Source organism: Pholcus phalangioides, unplaced genomic scaffold, assembly GCF_987345545.1.
Source record: "Pholcus phalangioides strain wild (caught in Gottingen) unplaced genomic scaffold, Ppha-v1.0 ptg000015l_1, whole genome shotgun sequence".
NCBI classification, from domain to species: Eukaryota; Metazoa; Arthropoda; class Arachnida; order Araneae; family Pholcidae; genus Pholcus; species Pholcus phalangioides.
In genome coordinates this window covers 105,391,745-105,413,139 of record NW_028301608.1, presented here as the reverse complement: position 1 = coordinate 105,413,139, position 21,395 = coordinate 105,391,745, and the positions used below count along the sequence as shown (strand labels likewise).

The following is a 21,395-nucleotide window of genomic DNA, read 5'->3' as shown; positions in this document are numbered from 1 at the left end:
TATGTAGGGCAAGAAGTTTCATAGTGTGTGAAAAGAAAATTGACTATAACTAAAATTTCAAAAAACAATTTTCTTATGTTAAAGTGAACAAAATCTTTCTACTATAAAAAAAAAACACAAAATATGATTGTCATGGATTAATTACATTTCTTTAAACCCAAAATATATTTAATATACTTGATTAATATGGATCGTGAAATTATCGATAAATACTCAAAATTTACCCTGAGGACACTCAGATGAATAAAAAGCAAAAAACAGTTTCATCCATTAGATAAAAATTTACTTGAAATTTTTTTAATAAAATCATATTGAGAGAACACTTAAAATCTATGAGTAATATTTCTGCTTTAATGCACAAATAAATGATCAAGATAATTCTATACCAATGTCTTATTTCATGGAATACCCTGTTGGTTCTGCCTTTTTAATTATATATGTTTGGCACAATTGTTTTTAAGGCAATTATGTACATTTTCTCATTGTTGATCCTGAAAGGTATCAAGGCAAGTTATAAGAGTTTTATCTCTTTTGATGCCATATAGCAGTTTCTTCCTTAAAAGAATTAAGTACTGAGATTCATTATTAATTTTTTTTTGAACTCAGTATAAATTTTCAAGGTATTTGAAATATATTTACTTTAACAAAAGAAAAAAAAATTGTTTGTTCTCATATTCAAAATAATCTTTTGGTGAAACCCCCATTTTTTACCGATGACTATTTAAGTGCATTTTGATTAAATGGGAAAAAATAGTGGTCATATGAGTTAGGCCAACACCTAGCATCCATTACTCTTTATTGCTTAGCAGGGATTAATAAAAAGTTTTTTAAAGGAAAACTTCCGTATGCTAAACTATCCTAAATACTTTTTTTTTAAAGTCTATCTTGGAAAGAAATCAACTGGTTGGTTCAAGATGGCAAAAACTTAAAATTCCATTTTGGGGTATCAACATATTGGGAATTTTATCAAACATATTATCAATTTACTTAAGCAAATGATAAAATTTTTGAAATGGCCAATTCCAAACCAACTTTGATTGGTGTAACCTTTCAATTCTGGCATGTGTGGAGATATTCCTGTGATAGTTTTCTATTCACAATTAGGGTCTGGACCATAGGCACCAGAAACTAGGGGGTAGACGCTGTTTGAGTGCTTCCCTCCAATAAATTTTACAGGGGAGGGGGTTGAGCCTCCTCAATAATTAATGAATATACAATACATCACTTCCTCCCTCCTGCATAAAGGCTCGAGTCCCCTATATGTAGGGAAACTTTCTGCCCTTCACTGTTTTCTTTATTTTGGTGCCTCTGGTCTGGACAAAGTGGTGGCCATTCCATTACCACATTGTTCTCTATGCACTTTTTTGTAGTCTCAGATTTAGAAATAGGTGAATTATAGGAAAATATAATTCACCAATAGGTAAACTTTCTGCAAAAGTTGTTTTTAAGGAATTTTTTCGTCTTCCTTCGACAAGCTATATCCAGGGGGCTGTCCAGACTTATTTTGTCAGGTCCTGTTTTTGTGAAAATGTTATTATGTGGGAAGTGAAATAATCTAGATAATCTATTAATAAAGAAATGGAATGCCAAATTTACGGTTTCATTAATTTTTAATTTTGTGAAGGGTCTGTTTTTCGGATCCAGAATTTTGTGAGGGGTAAGTTTTTTAGATCCAAATTTTATGAAAGGTCCAGAAAAGGACCCAAATTTTGGCTGGACAGACCCCTGATATCAGTCATCTGATTGAATGGAAAGCTTCTTTCCATAGAAAGACAGAATTTGTGTAGTAGTCTATCCATTCGTTTTGGAGTCCAAAACTGAAATTTTTAGGATGTTGTGTATAGTTCATATTTATAAAAAAGAATCATATTTTATATTTTTTTGAGATGCGCTATAGATAATATGTATTAAAAATGCAGTAACTGATGAACTATATTATTTGGCTAAATATGATTCAAATTTTGATTGCGCTATGATGTTCATTTATGATTTGAATGAGTGAAATGCTTTTCTTTTTATGTATTCAAATTCTAGCAATAAAAATGGTTACAATACACGTCTGACAAGTCTCAGAAAAAAATTTTACGAAAAATTTTCATGACTTGATTGATAAAATAATTTTTCCTGTATCTGGTTTGGCTATGTGTAGCTTCTCAGAATTTTTTTCATGCTATTTTTAAATCTAAGTTGACAAAACACAAAATCATGTCCTTGTCAAAACTAAACCACCTTTAAAAATGGTAATAATATATGAATATAAAAAAATATAACAGTCATTAGAGATATCAGATATTTAAATATACTTTATCAATACATATAATCATTTTTGGTGTAAATTTATTACTTTGTGCACAGAATCTGCAAGCGTAAATTTTTCATCAAATATGCTAAAGGCTTTCAAGTTTTTGAATGTTAACAAAGTCTAAAAATTTATCAAATAGTGCAAATAATCATTTACATGCATTTTAGATCACAAATGATTTAAAAGTTGGTTTAATGATATCCAATTTTGAAGTTTTTTGCTGATAGCATCTACGTATTTTTTAATGAATGTTTTTTTAATGATTTATGCATATTTACAGTTTAAAATATCTTACTCTTATTACTATTTTATTTTTGAAGATAAATTTTAAAAAAAAGAGAAAGATAGAACTCTCTTATAGCAAGAGTGTCATTCACTAAGCTATACTATTTTATACTTCATTAACGAGAAAGCTTGCGAATTAGAAAAATGCAACTGCTGTGGTAAATGAACAAGAGGGACCCCTGATTTTTTTTTAAATCAAATACTCAGCCTATGTTATTTTAGATGTTTGAAAAAAAGAAAATAAACTAAAGGGGTGATTATTTAATCAGTATGCAAAAATACATTTTTGTATGACATTTAATATTTATATCCACACCAGTAGGGAGAAGGGAACATTCAAAAATAATTACTACTTAAAATAGTGGAACATGCAAAAAAACAGTAAAAGAACAAAAACAAGCCAATAGTTTGATTTTGAATAACTCGAGAGAATATGTGAAAATAAAATAAATTGGTTGGCTTACATGAAAATTTCTATATATATTTTAAATATATTTAATATCACCATGGCGAGAGCAAATGTTTCATAAACACTCGCCAAGCCTTTCACGAATAAAACTTTAATTTCTTGCACCTATGCAAAAAAAAAATCTGGATACGTAACAATTTCTTTTATAAATTTTTTGCACTTAGGCAGCAAGAATGAAGAGCGCAGTAATGAAAATCGACAAATACAAATTCACACTATGAGCCAATGACCTTGCACTTGCTCATGAATGTGATCAACATTTAAGAAGAAAACAAGGAGCACTTTGTGGGTACCACCAAACTCTGAAGAGGTAGTAAAAAATAGGAGGAATTTCTTTCATTTGAATGGTTGGAAAGGATATATGTATATATATATAATACAATTCATATTTCTCTTGAAGACAATGAAAATAAAACAGAAAAGTTCCAATCACATAACTGGAGCATTTGGAGCAACACTGATTCGTTACTCCTCACATAACTTGCTTCTCTTATTCTCTTGGCAAGCAATCCCAAGAGAAGACTTGGTAAATATTTTCATTTGGTTCGCCCCCAAGATGGAGTAGTCAGCAGGTAATGCCCTTGACCTCCAAACAGCGGAGCAATCAACAGAGTAGACTCATAGAGCCATCTGTGGCAGGCATTGCCGTATCGATAGAAGAAAAAGAGACAATAGGTGCAGGAAAATTTTGACATCGCCAGAAAGGATTTTAATTTGTTGACGAGTTCATAAGATATCCCTGTGGACCATGGTCTGTCCTCTGTGGGGTGATGGATAATCCCTGTCATGTGGGTGATGAGGATGGTGTCTCACTTCTCTGTCTGGTGGCAGTTCTCGCATCTCCCGCATTTCGGAGCCATGCCTGCGAGAGTATTCTCCTGCACGATCTTCAGCTCTCATCACTTTATCTCTAACTAATTTGCTGTCCCTGGGGTCCATTTCATCTGCATAATAGTTGTGCTGACGTTCGCGTTCGCGCTCTCTATCGCGGTCGCGGTCCCACGCCATCCTATCGTTGTATTCCTGGTCACTGAAGTCAGCCATGACATCCCTATGAGCAGGCCTGTGTGGCGGCAGATGGTGAGTTTCTGGATAGCGATTCTGCATGTCACCTTTGTCCATTCTGTCTGAAGGAGGACCATATACACTACTTCGGTCTCCTGCTGGCACTATTGGAGGAAGCTCCCGTCGAGGTTCTCGAGGTAACATGCGATAATCAACAGGAGATTCCATTTCAGGTGACAGCGGCTATTTGGGATAAAAACATTGGTTATATGTATTGCAAAAACATATGGAAAAATCAGATAATGAAACAGACATTTTTTTTTCTGAGAAGCCAACCACAAATTTTTTCAGAAAGGCAAATCCATAAGTTTAGTGAGAAAAAGAAATTCCTTTAAACAAATAATTAATTAATTAATTTTTTTTATTAACTGAACAAATACTTACTTCCCCATGATGCCTTGGTCGCCTTTCGCTTTCTGACCTGTATCTGATACCAGGGGGTGTGGAGTTGTGTCTGAGCAACCCTGGCCCAGTGGGGGGTGCTTCTAATCTTGGTGATGCATGAGGAGAAGGAATGGGACGTGGAACTACGGGTGGTGGTGTTTTAGTGGGAGGGTGAGTCGCTCTCCAGTAGGCCTCAAGGAATTCTGCCAAGTGTTCACAAGCTTCTTCTAGTTGGTTTTCATCGAGTATGACATCGAACATTTCCTAGTTTTAACCAAAAGGAAAAAATATGCTTAAACAATTCAATGCATTATATTCCTAAGAACTACAGTGTTTCTCAGCTTCAGAAATGCATTAAAAAAAAATAGAAAGAACTTTTATTCTAATGTAAGCACTGTACCATCCAAAATAAGGTGCATTCTGCAATTAATAAGGTGAAAGTTCTTTTTGAACAGAAAAAAAAAAACCCATTGAATATAGTGATTAAAATCAGAAAAAATGCCTAACATATAAATTTAATTTTTCATAATCAAATTAAGCTTACTGTATACAGTGGAACCTGTCTATTATGATACTGTATGGACTTGGAAGTCTGGGGGAGGGGGCACGGTCATTATTGCTTGGGGGGGCACGATGATGATGGCAATTCATATATGCATATATACATTACATCAGAGTCGACTTCATCTTTGACGCTGGGGGGATGAATGTATCTCCGTCCATGGTTATCTCACAGTTTGGATCAAGGGGGTGTCATTTTCCAAGGTACAGAAAAAATAAATTGGGATATAGTGTACTACCAGCTTTCTAAATAGATAAAATTATTGTTATAGATATGTGCATCTAAAAAGTGATTATTGCTCTAGGCAGGTTCGAAATACATTGAGTAAATAGGAATTTCACCAGAGGACCAAAGAAAATATCGTTAAATCAGTGCATTTCATAGACAGTATCGTTATACACAGGTTTCACTGTATCAAGTTGAACCCACTTTTATCCCACTTATGAAGTTTTTTTAATTCATTCTCCAGAGGTGGTTTTGTACAGAGTTTTGATTGTACACTATACAGTAATCAAAGATTATTTTGAAATAAAAATATACACTTGGATATATATACTTGAAAAACTTACAGGTGCACACTGTGTCAGTTTTTCAGCTGCAACCATTTGTACATTCAGATTTCTACTCTGAGATTTTCCTCGTGATTTTATTAACCTTTGCAAGACCTGAAATTGAAGTTATAGCATGAGGAAGCAATGAATGAAAACAACAATAGCTAAAAAAAACACTTTAAAGTTGGTTGAATCGAAATACAGTAGAACCTCGATTATCCAGGTTAATGATGAGGAAAATGATCACTAGAGCCCGAAAGTTTAAGCACTAAAAATGGTCAAAATAGGCAGGAAAAAAGCACTAAAAAGGCTTAAAATATGCACTAAAAAACGCAATAATAAGTGAAAGGAGGAAAAAAATGACTAAAAGCCTATATATTAAGTGTTAAGCGAAAACTGGCTAAAAATTGGTTGCACTTATGTCTACTGTTTCAATTATACCTTATATTAACATTATTTAAAAAATGAAATTGATTTTATGCCAAACAAAATTGTTTGTGGTCCCTCAGGATTATGTTGATTCTAAGGCCAGCATTAACAGATGCAGAACCCGTAGAAAAAGCGATTGTGGGGCTCCTTTGAGTTACAAGTGATTCTTATTTATGTTGCATTATTTGAAGAATTCATTTTTACACTTGAAACAAAGATACCATGTTTTATTGTTTTAAAAAAATTGACTTTTTTTCATTGATATTACAACATTTGCAAACATATAATTCAACTTAAGGCTTGATGTGGCTGCACCTGTCGCACGACCCTAAGAGTGTCTCTGGGCAATTCAATCGATTACTAAATACCTAAAATAACTTGCATGGTTGGTTGCTGTGCATTTCTGGTGTAATAAAAAATAAAATGGTCTCCAAAATACAATATGGACCCGACAGCCCTCTCAACTCCTGCATGGTCTGGGTGAGCCAAGATGTCAACTGATGACTACTTGAGACTGTGATCGGTCAGTTATTCATATACTGCAGTGCTGTCTAATGCAAGAGCCAGTTATGTTATAAAAAGAAACACACTTCTAATTTTACTTAGCTTTTCTCATACATGGGTTGTGTTCATAGCCCCCCCCCCCCCAGGGGAGGGCTGACCGAGCTCTAGCTATGGAGCCTGGGACAATTCTCATTATTTTTTGCTTTTTCATGCTATTAATTAACTATAGAAGGGCCAGTGAAGTCTGACTGGGGACCCACAAAAGATTCCACATTAGGAGTCCTGCTCCAGGTTGTGGGAGGGCCATGATTGTGTTTGTCTGAAACAAAAACATTCATGCGTAACACCATTCAACCAAAGCAAAGTTAATGTAGGGCAACACCAAGTTTTCTATCTCTCAGGCATTTGCACCTATTCGCGTTTCAATGGGCCTAGAAGGGGAATTTTCTGATAATAATTAATACTAAGACTTAGAGATTTTAGAAAGATAAAGTCTTTTGAAGTTCTCCATGCTCAAAATAACCAAGTTCTATAAAATATGGCCTCTGAAATTCACGAAAAACGTGAAGCAATGTTAAAATAGGCATTTATGGCAGAAAAATTAAAAAAAAAAAAGCCATTTATACAGAAAAAGTTCAAAAATGAGCATTTATGGCGTTTTGCTTGAACTTCCGGGCTCTAGTAATCATGAATAATCAAAAAACACTTATTGTTTTTATATCAGCCATTATGCATGGTTCTAAAATGTGCAATGAGAAAGTTATGATACCAATAGGGAATAATGCTGCTCCAGCTGATGAGTCAATGATCATACATTTGAAGCCACATCATCTTTACGCTTTGTGTTTGTTGTAAAAAATGCAGTGCATTTCAACTAACACCCCCGATACAAGAGGAGCTTTTTTCCTGGCATTCCATGTAATTGGCTGTAAATCTTCAAATGTCCATTGCCCCATGGCAATGTTCTGTTCTTATGTGTACCTATGGGATCTTCCTTTCAACGTGTTGACGTGGGACCTCACCTCTTAGAATGCAGGGGAAAGGGGGGGGGGGGTTCTGTAAAGGAATACAGAAATCTAGCAGTTCTACAAAAAGGAAATGTTTATTTTCAGTACCAATCTTACTTAACCAATGGGGAGTGGGGCAAAGCAATAACACACACATAGGGTAGAGCAGAGCAGAACATGAAACCACAATTTTCATAGCACTGCTAATCCCGGTTCCCAGTTAATGAAGATTCTACTGTATAGCAATTCAAGGATCTCAACCTCACTTTTGTAAAATATAACATAGGTTTTACCTTTGGTGAAGATATCTTGACGTACACTACAATGGGTGCTAAGGAGGTTTTGAGGAGTTGTGAGGGATGGTTAATGGTATCGCAGTCCAACACAACAAGCTGAAGTGTTCGAGCGAGTTCAAATATCCTCTCGATTTCGGCTTGTACTTCCGCTGCGAAGAAAAAAAAAACAGAATTAGTGCTCATGTTCATATCAATGTGATATATAGAAATCGTAGTCAATGTCTCAAACAAAAATTCTGTAGCTGAATTTTTTGCAATGTTCTGCTATATGTCCACAGTAGACTAAAAATGTTGCGTGGTAAAAATTTGTGCATACAAAAAAAAAATCCTCCTTTTTATTGTAGTATCATATTTAAATCAGAATTATTCAAATCTCTGAGTGCTCTAAACTTTACATTAGTGTCAAGAAAATATGAAAGAATACTTTTGCCTTTTATTTCATAAACAGTTCTGCTGCAAGATTGTTCTGTGAATTATGGCCTAGTTTTCTCTCTCTCTCTCAGTATATTCTACTTTGGGACCAAAAACTAAATGTTGCTGATATTTTTGACATTTTTTTCTCCCATGTCTGAACTACCCCAAATATGAAGATTGTTGATATTTTTCCCCCCATGAATTTCAGAAAAATATCAGGCTTGTATTATGACACTAAATAAATGGGGAAAAGCACAGCTATGTCTTTTAGGACTTTAAAAAAAAAATGTAGACTGTATTCTACCACTATTTAAATCCTACACATGCACCTCATACACATTTCTCTACAGAATTTCTAATAGACTGGCACATGTTGGAATGCGTGTGTATGTGTTGTGAACCTAATGTGAAGATTGTTTCTGTGCAATGCTTGTTATGTGTAATGCTGTCATCAATTCTTCTATGAATGAAATGTAATAATTGTACCATTGTAGGCCTCTTGCTCTCTGTGGCAAGACTTTTTAATGGGGAGATCAGCTCACATTTGTGCCTTGAAGTTGGAAACCACAGAAAACTAACTTCAGCCGACCACCACTGTGGTGACATTGGGATTTGAACCTGGGTCCCCGCAATGCGAGTCCATAACTATAACCACTCAACCTCCATAGCGGCCACCACAGACTGTATGCTGCAAAACAAATTGATCCTCATACATTTCCCATACATTTTCAGTACAAGGCAGAACCTTGTTGTGGCCCAGAATCAAATAAATCTTGGCTATCCTATTTGTACCATATTATTTTATTCAAGGAATGAAAAATGTTTTTTTTCCATATCTCCTCCAAAAGAACAGTTACTTTCTAATACCTATCTTTTTACTTTCTTTTCATTGTTACACTCAAAAGTCCAAATACTTTGAGCAAAATTAAGGAACAACAAACAAAAATAAGTTTTCCCTTTTGAAAAACTGCTAAACTGAAATTTGAGTGTTTGAAGTGAAATGACTCGAAATATTTCATTGGCGATGTACCAGAAATGCAAAATCATACCTAAGCAAGAAGAACGACTGTTTGCTCTCTCCATGATGGCTCTTTTACTTGGATTATTTAAAAGCGATCGCTTTGCTAGTGATATGTCCGCTGTCACTCGTGTTATGATAATCCTAAAATTGAAATAAAAAATGTAAAATATATTATACATATTTATGCTTAATATCACTGGCATAAACTTCATTTTATTCCATAAAAGGGCATAAAGATAGAATGCAGATAATTTTAAGAAAAGAAAATACCACAGCAAGCTGGATTCTAATATAGTTTTTGAGCAATAAAATAATTTTTCTATGTATAATCCTAGTTTTAAGTTTTTTAAAACAATAAAAATTGAAAATAATTTCAAACGTATTAATTTATAAGTGAAGTATTCAATACTTAAGAACTCACCTCCCTTCAAAGCGATGCTTCAGGTAGTCAAACAGCGCTTTTTGCATCATATCTGTGACCTCGTAACCCTTTAGGGATGGACCCACCAGGACTACAGGCCGCATGGAAGGCACTACATCATATGGGGGAATGTTCTCTGACTAAAAAGGGAAAAGCTATTTTACTATTGCAATTAACATTTGTCATTGAACGGCTCAAATGAACTCAATGTAAATTAAGAAATTTTATTCTCTAAGTCTGAAGTACTGAATCTTTCATATTTGGGCTGCCCCCTCCTTTTTTACCAATAAGATGAAGGTCGTGAACAAATCCAAATGAGATGGTGGTTGATCCCTCTACAAAACAATATTCCCAATTTCATTATAAAGAAATCATTAAATTGTTTAAAGAAGCAGTTTTGGGTTTACAGAATTGTAGTTGTATGAAACTAAATCAAACGTTTAGTCAACACATATTTTAGACAAAATGATTGGTTTGCTTCCACCTGGACCATTGCTCCACAGCCTGGAAATGTCGTGATCCCCCTGGCCATGACAGCCTACAGTGTTCCATTTAGTCATGTAGTTGTTTCCTCATTCATGCCCATGGACTGCCTTAAATCTTTCCAAGGACTTTGAAGGGGTATTTAGATCCCCTGGTTAAAGACCCTTGCTTTAAGTAAATACCTCATAATCATTTGAGAAATTCATCTATACAATATAATGAAACATTTCATTTGAATGTTGAGTAAAACATACAGAAAAATGCTTAATGTTGTAGAATAGTGGCATAAACACTAGAAGATTAAAACTGAATTATCTTTTCCAAATTGTGTAAAAAAAGTGTTTTGTTTTTTTGTGTGAAAAATATTTTTGCAAAAACAGATGCTAAAACTTTTTTTTAATTTCACATAACTACCTTCTTAAAGAAAGGCTTTTTCTTCTCTTTGGCAGGTGGGGTAGTGACGGTCTTGCCTAATTTGCTGTTGCCAAGACTATCACTATCCTCCCCGATCCCAGGATCTAAGCCATTCTGGTCCACATCAAAACCTAGTAAACAAACAGAGCTGATCACTCAGAAACTCTTTTCCTTTTCTACTTTACATATAGTAGAAAAAACTTAAAAGTAGAGAACTTAAATCTGAGAATATTCAAATTAGGACATCCACTAACAGTTTGCTTTGGTTTTGATTGTAATATCACATTACAATTTGCTATTAACATTCTGAATTAACCAGTCATCTGAGTATTTAAATCCTTGAAATGTAGCACATGGTGGGTATTTGAAGCTGGAAGGGAACCGGTTTACACTTAATTTCAAAAAGTTAACTTTTGGAAAATATATTTTTTTTATTAATACAACAAAATTCCATCCCACTGTATGACCCCTGCTTTAGAGGTTACAAGTTACTTTCACCTGGAGCTGATATATTCAGACCTGCACATAGCAAAATAGATTAAAAATCTGCATGGCGGCTGCTGATGTCATACCCATCACTGAAGTGATCAGCCATAACACAGATACAGCATCATGCCCAGGTGACTGGTTAAAAATGTAAAACTTTGGCATTTAACATTATCTCATATCTATGTTAGAGTCAGTGCTTGGATGACACACTCACAAAAATGCATTTATAATTAGAATTTAGTCTAACAATTATAAAAAGTATGATCATCTAAATGCAGAGGCATTAGTTTTAAACTCTAAAAAAAAAATATAAATATCAAAGTTTGTGAATATGTCTGACCTGGTGTGGGTGGCGTTGAGCCTCTGGATGTAGATCTGGGATTAGCTAGCTCATTTACAAGACCACCGATATTGGAAGAGGAACTTGTTTTACTGCAAAGATGGAGAATATAGAGATAAAATTAGATTATGATATTATGGATAAACCTAGATACACTAGACATTATAAATCTAGCGAAATATTTATTTTCTAACTACGTTTTAAAAGAAATACATAAAAAAAATACTAGTAAAAACTCATGAAATCCCTCATACGTAGTAAAATCAGGAAAAAAAAGTGTTTAAGATTAGGCTAAAAGTTTAAAGCTGTTTAAGCCACAGCTTTATCTCACAGAAAATTACCATAATTATAAAAGTATTTAAGAGCATATACATTATTTATGTCTGAAATTCTACAAAAATGTTCAATATAAAACGCAAAGTTAGAATATGTAGTAAAATCTATACCTGGAAGAAACAAAAATATTTTTTTTTCATGGCAGGATGAGAGGGTGGAATGTGAATACACCCTCTCAGCCTGTATTGAAGGTCAACTTCTGACCTCAAAAACTTTAAAGAAGTCAGCCACCAAAGAAATAGTGGAAATAATTTAAGTTTTTTCTTTGTTACAAGTTCCTTGAAATTGACTTTTTATATTTATAAAATGCTTAGTCCTGTATTAGTTTCAGAGACCCCTATTTTAGTTCTTCTACAGCTTTACACAGATATTTACTTATATCTGAAATGGGTTCAGTTACCTTTATTTTGGATTCTAAGTTCACTTGGTTAATTCTCGCTTATGAATTTAAGAATGATTAATTACATTTGATTTTATGGACTTACCTGGTATACAATTTCCTATTACTAGTTTGAGTCTGTTGTAACCTTAAGTTTTCTAACTTTACAGGACTAGGCACAAAACCGACATCACAGCCTTCTTTGACTAACCGACCTATCCACCAGTCATTGTTGTATTTCTGGAAATCAAGTTTGTATGTATGTGTTTATAAATGCATATACAATAATACCTGATATAACAAGTATAGTTTATAACACTGTACAACAATCAAATCACGTCAAACATGAAAATATACAATTCAACACTATTTTTACCTGCTGAACATGAATATCACTATGAAAAAAGTTTTATGGGCTTTTGTTTTTGAGATATTGTCATGCAAAGTTTGAAAAAAAAAATGCTTTATGAGTGGTTTTGATCTGCTGAGCACGAATATCATCGTGAAAAAGTTTATCAGCCTTTTTTGGAAATATTAAAGAATTGCAAAAGTGCTTTACAAGCAGTTCTATAGACAAATTAAATTAATGACATGAAAATGCACAATTCCGAATTGCTGAATACTAATATAAAGTATACCAATGAAAAAATTCTATCGACATTTTTATAATAGATATTACCATGTTAAGAATGAATGAACTATAGTACTGTAATACATTTTATTCTCTATCATTTTTGTTGTTTTTACATGTATAAAGAACATATTATACTTTTAATAGTTTTATGCATATTAATAATGTCTATTATATATTTGCAAAGTTGCTATATATTTATATCATTTTTTTGCATACATTTACATTGCTTTTCTCATATATTTGTTTTCCATTGTGTTTCAATTTATTTTGTATTAGACTACTGTATATGTATCAAATGTGCAATTACCAAGAATACAGAAGCCAATCTAGCTTTTTGATAATTAGATTTGTGTTGAGCACACCAAAAATCACTAAAGAATTTACCATTTTTATTCAGGATGTAAAAAATAATAATTTCTAAAAATTTCTTGTTTAGTGTAATTAAAACTTGCCAATAAAAAAAAAATGAGCAGTAATCTGCAGTCAGTGAGTCAATTTTTAAAGAGACCAATTACAAAAAGTCTAATAACAATTTTTTCTGTTATCATTAGCTCTTGTTCTAACAGACTTTTATAATATATATATATATATATATATATATATATATATGAAAATTAAAAAAAAAAAAACAAATTTATTTGTACATGACACAAATTTTTGCATCACATAAGAAAAGTAGTATAAAAAATGTGTCATCAGAGGTTGATGAGAAATACAGGGTGTTTCAAAAAGAATCACCCGATTTGAAATGTGCATACCACAAAAAGTATTAAACATAGACACTTAAGATTAATTTTATATTGCATGGCTAATCAAAGTTTTTTTTACAAACCAAATTACAGGTACTCAATATGTCCACCTTGGGATTCACTGCATATGTCTGTGCGGTAGTCAAATTCGTCCCAAACTTTTGCGAGCATATTTGCATCCACTGTGAGTGGATTTCTGTGGACTACGCATGCCAAACTCTGTCAGATGCGCTTCACATTTTCGTCTGACATGTGGGGATGGCTAGGGGATTTCCCTTTACGCAGACAACCCATGTCTCAGAATTATTTATGCCATCACCTAATACTCTGAGTAGGAAGTTCAACACCAGGATATTGTCAACGAAAAGCGTGATGAACAGTTGTTGCAGACTTGCATTTCGCGAAGCTTAGAACACAAAACAATTTCTGTTGTGAAATCGCCATCTTGACAAACACTGAAGTGGCGACCGAATGAAGAGCGTTAGTACTACCTGTTGGCAACTGCCTGAAACTCGAGATTTTTCTCTTTCTACTTATACATCATTCTATTAAAAGCTGAATAGTTATGATTTTTTAAAATCAGATGAGATTCTTTTTGAAACTCTGTATTGTTATAGTTTTTACTCTCAAAACTATGAAACTTTAAGTTACAGTCATGGCCTCTACATCCTGAAGCAGGGCCCCTAGACCAGGCTTCTATGAGCTCCTTTATGAAGGATTTATATCGTGAAAAACGAAAGGGCTCCAGGGATGGGGGCCATATATGGTTACAGTATTAGTATTTAAAATTGTTATAACACAGGGATGCCCATTGCCCAACCTTTTTAGGCTACAAGATATGCGAGATGGCTATTGTATCATCTGCATTAATAACTTTTTTGGAATGTCTTTCATAGACCAATAGAACATTTTTGTGGGCCAGACGTTAAGTGCCCTGGCTATTGATTATTTATAAACACTCGTACAGTTTATTATGTCATACATGGGTTTAGATCAAACCATAAGAGTTAGGGGTTTTAAATAGATTTTCAGTCCATAGATTTTATTCATGATTCTTTTTTATTTAAAGAAGTTAAATTTTTCACAATTCTGGTGTAACATCCATCTTCTAGCATAAATAATTTGAGAGCATTTTTCTCAAATATTTTTGAGAATTCAGATTTTTTATTTAATCAATAAAGTGTGTTTGATGACATTAGTGTTATTAGTTTGACTTGTTTTTAATAGTGTTTTGCGTAAATTACTTCTTTAATGTGAAGGTAGTCTTTAGTGCTGAAAGAAATGGCACATCCATGAACTGGTGAGTCATCATCCAGGCTCCCGTCATAAGCAACGTTTGTGCGCACTGCGAAGGCCACTGGCTTTGTCTAAAATAAGATTTAAAAAGATATTTTAAAAAAATCTGATGAATTTCTAATATATTAAAAGTCATAAGTGATATGCTATGAACACATAATTCAAATTGAACACTAAAAACTGGTCTAGTGTAACAGTAACAATTTTATACAACACAACATGTGTGAATACAGATACACTCTTCACAAAACAGTAACAATTTTACATGTAAAGTTAATGTTTCATGTATTTTTACTAATATTTTATCCCTATTAAAGCTATCAACTTTCATAATTTCCACATAATATGGAAGTTACCCGTGCTTTCTCGAGCTGCGACAAAGCCTGTCTTTCAGTCTCCCTTCGCAGAGCTTCACGCTCCTCATCAAGCGACAGATCTGAAGAAGGTTGACTATAATTTGAGTCTGCTGACCCCTGCAAATAAGGAAAATAAGAATCAGAGAGAGGAAAAATCGCAAAGTTTTTTCATTAGGAATTTTTTGTTGATTCGAATTTAAATATATACAAGCATTAAAACCTTGTTTATTGAAGATTTGTGAGTAGGGAGTGAAAGTCAAAACTTTCATTCAATCTTCCTTTGATTTTGAATTTTCTTTGCCTTAACACAGACAATATAGAAAAAGTATTGGAACTCTTCTAATGAATTTTTTTACTATATTAAATTTGATGGTTTTATGAAGCTCATATTATTTTATTGTTTTTATAGCTAACCACATTCATGAGAGTCGTTCATTTGAAACAAAGTTTAATGTTCTACTTTTTATTACAAGAAATGCCTTCATCCCTTTCACTGAGATCTTCAAGTTATAAGCAGGAAAACTGTTTTATTCTCCCAGCTCCCAATATAATATACAGGGCGCATAGCTAACAGCTCGCACCGAAATTTACTGGCAAATCGCTGATCTTAGAGGCATACTTCCAATTAGAAAATATATTCAAATAATATGTGAACCTCATACAACATTCACATTTCAAGGGGTTGTAGTTATTAAAATGAAATAAACTGATTTCACATATGGACACCCTGTGCTCGAAAACCCGATTAGATAGTTTTTGCCCCGTCTCTAATGAGGAAAAAAAAATTTACATTTCTAACTGCAATATTCACTGAAATATTTGGAACTCAAAAAATGGAGAAAGGCGAGGAAAAAACATTTTCTGTTAGTTTACTGTTTTTCAAAACTGTTCCCAGTTTTTTTTAAATTCGAATATTGCACCTATAAAGAAAGAATTTCGTTTGTTGGCCTCAGAAGATACAGGGGAACAATTTTTTAATTGGGTTTTTGAGCACAGCGTGTCCGTATAAAAAGTTAATTTTTTTCATTTAAATAACTATATAAACCCTTGCAATATGAATGATGTATATATATATATATATATCTGAGAGGTCCACACGTTATTTAAATACTTTTTATTATTGGAAGTATGCCTCTGGAATTAATGGTTTGCTATCGGTAAATTGTAGCGCAAGCTATGCACTCTGTATAGTAAGTAAAATTTATTTTTATGCTACTTTTAATAGGTTTAATGTAGCCTATATCTCATTGAATGCTGATAAGACAACAAACTTTAACCAGATATCAGAATTGAAAAACCATAGTCTAATAGAAGTAGCTAAGAGCATAGATGTTACATAGAATTCAAGCTCTATTAACCCATTTTTGACTGATCTTTTAATTTATCACCGAATTCCATAATTTCACACATACATGTGTCTATAATTAAAGTTGGTATGTTTCGAGCTGTTTGTGGCCTTTAACTATTCATAAGAAAGGTAATGAAACTCATGTCTTAACAAAGGGATACGGAAGAAATTGAGAGCAAAAAAAAATTGTGTATTATATAATACACAAATTATGTTTGTATTTGCAAAAAAAAGAAAATGTTCATACTCTTTTTACCAAATGAAAGTTAATATGTATGTACTTTACAAAGTGTGGTTGTACACAGACTTTTCTTTCAATATTGCTGAATAATGGAAAATCAACGATCCACTTCTATTTCATGTAGAAGGATATAGTGGAAAAATTAATATAGTGAGCCTTTATTTTCATGCAAATATCTGATAGATATTTTTGTCATGTTTTATAGAGAAATCATGCTGTTTTAATAGTATGAAAGAAACTGATAGCATTTATGCACAATGATATGTCACCAGTAAACCAAACAGCTGTAAAAGTGATACAGTATAACTTGCCATGACTTTACAAGATTCTCCCATTTTCCCCCCATTTCAGATTTATGAAAGGATTTTATTTTGGAAATTACTAGTTTTGTTACATTATTGGAGAAACTTAGTCACAAAAAAAATCAGTGAAGCAGAAGTATTTTCTGTAGACAATTAACATTCAAATGACTCATGAATTACAATTTAGAACCATACACATGCATAGACAACAAAGTGTGGGAAAAAATATCAAGATCAACATGACATAGGTAGAAAAACTGGAAATTTGATTCCTTTTTTTTTAATGAAACTAATTTTAAGATAATATTCATGTAATATTTTGAAATTTTCCCCATTAAAATTTTTTTTAATAATATTCATATTGAATCAGTTTTTAAAATAATATTTGAGAAAAAAAATAAAACTCATTATCATCAGTCAAACTATTCACACAAAAAAATATAAGAAAAACTTCAGAGATTCAATATTTATCCCCCTCCCAAATCGTGAAGAAACCTTTACAAACAACACAACAACACTTTACAATAGGAACATCATCATACATCAGAATAACTATTTGACATCAAGTTCAATGGATCAATTACATAAATACGAAAAAAAAAACCATTACAGACATGCATACCAAATAACAAATATCACTTAAGAAACCAACATTTCATGCACACTCATAATGACATAACATGCAGATAATGTATAATATTAATGATTCAAATTAACATTTAAACCATCATGCATTATCTTCCACATATACATGTACTGCATATATATATATATGCGACATTTACGAATAAACACATGAATACATGTTTACTGAAAAATCACAACTCATGCTATCGCAGATATCATTAATTCTTCCAGTTTGCATGCACAGGAATCTTATTTGAAGAAAAAGTATTAAAAACCTAAAATTTAAAAAAATTGGAAAATCAAAAAAAATTCAAGAAGTGTGTTTGTGAAGGAAGAAGAAAGATAAGGAAAATGAAAAAATAAAATAACTTGTAGAAGAAAGAAAGGTAAGCTGCGTGGTAGTCTTACCAGTGGTGTGTACTTGGACATACCAGTTTATCAGGCAATGAAGTGCGGGCGAACACTGTTGTCAGCGGCATGCGGGAACAAGACACTAGAATCAGAGCTACAAAAATGCACCCGGACAAAGACAGAGAACGAAAAGCAACATAAAAAAAAAATTGACCCTCCCATTAAAAGTTTATTTTTACCCAGTTACATTCCCAAGGTCTTTTCAATTCTCATTGTACTATTGAATACCAGAGTAACCATACCCTGGTGAGGGAAAAATATTTTTCATCTGTGTTTTTTTTTATGCAGTCATAATAGATAATTAATATATATATTAGTTGTTATTCGAAAATACATCTGTTCATAAATGTGATAGCATAACTACAATGATTGAAAATTAATTGTAATCATAGCTCCCACAAGGGGAATGGGTTGGCAGGCTGGGCTTGGACGATTCTCATTATTTTTTTGGTTTTTCATGCTATAAATTCACTATAAAGGCCTCCCCCCACGTGTCTTGTCTGGGGGCCCTGCTCCAGGGTGTGGGAGGCCATGACTATTATTCTATGTACTAAATACCAAGATAAAATAACTTGTCTAATCAAGTTAATCATAAATTAGAATGAAATATAAATGCATGTTGCTTATACAGGTTGTCCGCTCTTATAGCTTAATTAATTGGTTTTAGAGGTAAACTTTAAGCTATAAAAATGCTTTGCGAATGCTGTCACAAATCATAGATGTTTAGAGAGAAAAAAAACGAGATTTAAATTTTATACGGTCTCCGAATCATATCTAGCATGACCTCATGTCATATCCAGTAAAAAAAAATCCTCATGTGTGTGTGCACCAGCATGTATATATAAATTTCCGGCAGTTCATAAATACAGTGAAACCTCAATTTAACGATATTCTGCGGAAGAAAAAATGTCGTTGTAGATCAGTGTTTCTCAACCGCCGCCGGACCCTGACAGCGGACAAACCGAGCAGTGAGCGATTCATTTTTTATTTTGCTCTATTTGTTGCTCATCAGTCGTGTGTATGACCGGATCTTCCACTCACAAAAAGGAAATCAACCGGTCCGCTCTCTTCCAAAGGTTGAAAACCACTGTTGTAGAGTAAGGATGTTCACCTATTAAAAAGAACGCGGGCCACTTATTTAGGGGCTTTGGAACAGCGCCGTAGGTTACTTCAGTGATCTAGAACTGCGCCGCGAGTCACTCAAGTGATCAGTAACGTCGTGATGTGGAACACTTAAGCGATCTGTAAATTTGCCGTGGGACACTTCAGTGATCTGAATTACAAAATTAGGTTTGAGGTCGCGAGCCGTTGATTGAGCTAAAACGGGTTTTCCGCATTTATGCTGTCTTTTTCCGAATTTCCGTTTTTCGAATTTGAATATCTCTGTAAATATTGCACTTAGAAACTTTTTTTTTGCTGACATCACAGGAGGGCCAGGGCAACAACTTTCTAACTGGAAGTTAGAGTACAGGAGAGACCATATAAAATATTAGATTTTTTTTACTTTGTCATACACTGTATTTTCACTCTCAAAGCTGGCACAGGGTAGTTTTTGAATTAATTTTGAACATTTTTTTGAATTGGAATTGTTTCTAAATGACGGACAGTTGATGGGATAAAGACCGCGCTAGCACTTACAGGATACCCTGTACACAGGGTGATTCAGAAAAGATGGGGAAAACTTTAAGAGGTGATAGTACACACCAATACAAACAATTGCCATCAAAGGATGTATGGTCTAACATGAAACGCAAACGCGCTAGCGCGTTTCGAAACGGCGACTCCGCAAACGTTAAAACGACATTCCTATTGAAATTTATAGGAAGAAAAAGAACACCGTGCATGCAAATGTAACCTGGGGAAAGAAACCGTATGCAAATCTGCGTCATAGTGAATAAAACGCTCGGACGCTAGCCCTGTGAAGTTATTCCTGCGTACAACCGTTCCAACAGTTGTAACGTACGGGATAGTGACGCACTTCAGTAATACTGAAAAAGCAGACATGCATTTCATTTATGGAACTGCAATCTGATGGAGGATGTTCCAACTGCCCTCCGGCGGCGTATGTGGCTCCAGCACGATGGAGCCCCTGTACGGCACTATCTGAACGTCACTTTTCCAAACTGATGGATCGGGCGAGATGGTTCTGTAGCTTGGCCACCACGATCGTCCGATCTGTCCATCTGTCTTCATTTCCTTTTGTGGGGAGAGCTGAAGAGTCTGGTGTAGGAGACTCCTCTTGAATGTGAAGAGGACCTAATCACAAGACATTCGGCTGCTGCTGGGGAGGTTCGCGATATGCCTGGAATATTCCAGAGCGTTCGCCGATCCCCCCTTCGCCGCTGTTCTTGCATCACAAACTCAAACACTTTCTTGCCGAAAACTCAAACACTTTCGGTGATCGGGTGGTACGAAATAATCGTTGTGGTGGCCGAGTGGTCAAAGACAGACTCGCATCACGAGGTTCCGGGATCGAATCCCTCTGGTCCCGCAGTGGTGGTCAGCTAAAGTTGGTTTTCTGAGGTTCCCACCTTCAAGGCGTGAATGCGAGCGGATCCCCCCTGTTGAAAGTCTCGTCACAGAGAGCAACAAGCCTACAAACGGTACAAATATTCAATCATTACACTTCACTTCTGAAATGTAGACGGCAGCATTGAAAAATCAGACAACACTAGATACGCACTCAGACCGATAGATACTTACACTTCCGGCAAAACTCGCTGGGTAGTAAATTGCCCATGGCGATAGACCTGAGCTGTGCCAACACCAGCTACAGCAGATATACGTGTACCTGCGTATAGAAATGTCCTCTCCACTTGTTAATGCAAGATTCATTGAAAGACTGGTTATTTGTGGAGATGTGAAGATTACAAGGAAGATTCATCAATTTTACGTTATTTTCTTATATGTGTATCTGCTATAGATGGTGTTGGTTGTGCTCGTTTTAAAAGAAAGATACGAAATACTCTGTTATAGACGGCCTCGGAAGAACTAAAATATGTGATGAGTTTAAGAATATTGAAGGATGTATTTCGAGCGAAATATGAAAAATATCACTCTGTAGTGATTTTTTCATATTTCTACTAATCTACCAATATTACAAAAATGACCAAAAAAAAAAAATGCACAGACCCTTCGTATCAAGATGTTGAAGATTGGAAGTAGTAAAAACGATCCGGATCACACAAAAGCCGAATCACGACAGTCAATATTATTGCATATGCTCAAGATGGAGCATCATTCGATGAGAAAGAAATCATACAGACTCAGACAAATGCAT

The 21,395-nt window shown here is 34.1% G+C and overlaps 1 protein-coding gene across 4 annotated transcripts in view; it reads right to left on the bottom strand.

Annotated features, from left to right (window-relative positions):
* Window positions 1-1,883: 1,883 nt before the first annotated feature.
* The window catches only part of Ca-beta (Calcium channel protein beta subunit), a 101,380-nt gene continuing 81,868 nt past the window's right edge, over window positions 1,884-21,395 (bottom strand). For 2 of the 4 annotated variants that reach the window (XM_089245033.1, XM_089245030.1), the window contains exons 2-12: window positions 15,187-15,303; window positions 14,779-14,901; window positions 12,258-12,391; window positions 11,437-11,528; window positions 10,608-10,738; window positions 9,711-9,850; window positions 9,318-9,430; window positions 7,852-8,003; window positions 5,637-5,732; window positions 4,506-4,769; window positions 2,835-4,304 (exon numbers count right to left, since the gene is read on the bottom strand). In XM_089245033.1, coding sequence (XP_089101159.1) covers window positions 3,783-4,304; window positions 4,506-4,769; window positions 5,637-5,732; window positions 7,852-8,003; window positions 9,318-9,430; window positions 9,711-9,850; window positions 10,608-10,738; window positions 11,437-11,528; window positions 12,258-12,391; window positions 14,779-14,901; window positions 15,187-15,303 — 1,884 coding nt within the window. In that variant the 3' untranslated portion in view covers window positions 2,835-3,782. Of the gene's footprint in view, window positions 4,305-4,505; window positions 4,770-5,636; window positions 5,733-7,851; window positions 8,004-9,317; window positions 9,431-9,710; window positions 9,851-10,607; window positions 10,739-11,436; window positions 11,529-12,257; window positions 12,392-14,778; window positions 14,902-15,186; window positions 15,304-18,112; window positions 18,168-21,395 lie in introns of all 4 variants that reach the window. The other 2 variants (XM_089245032.1, XM_089245031.1) reach the window with 2 other exon arrangements.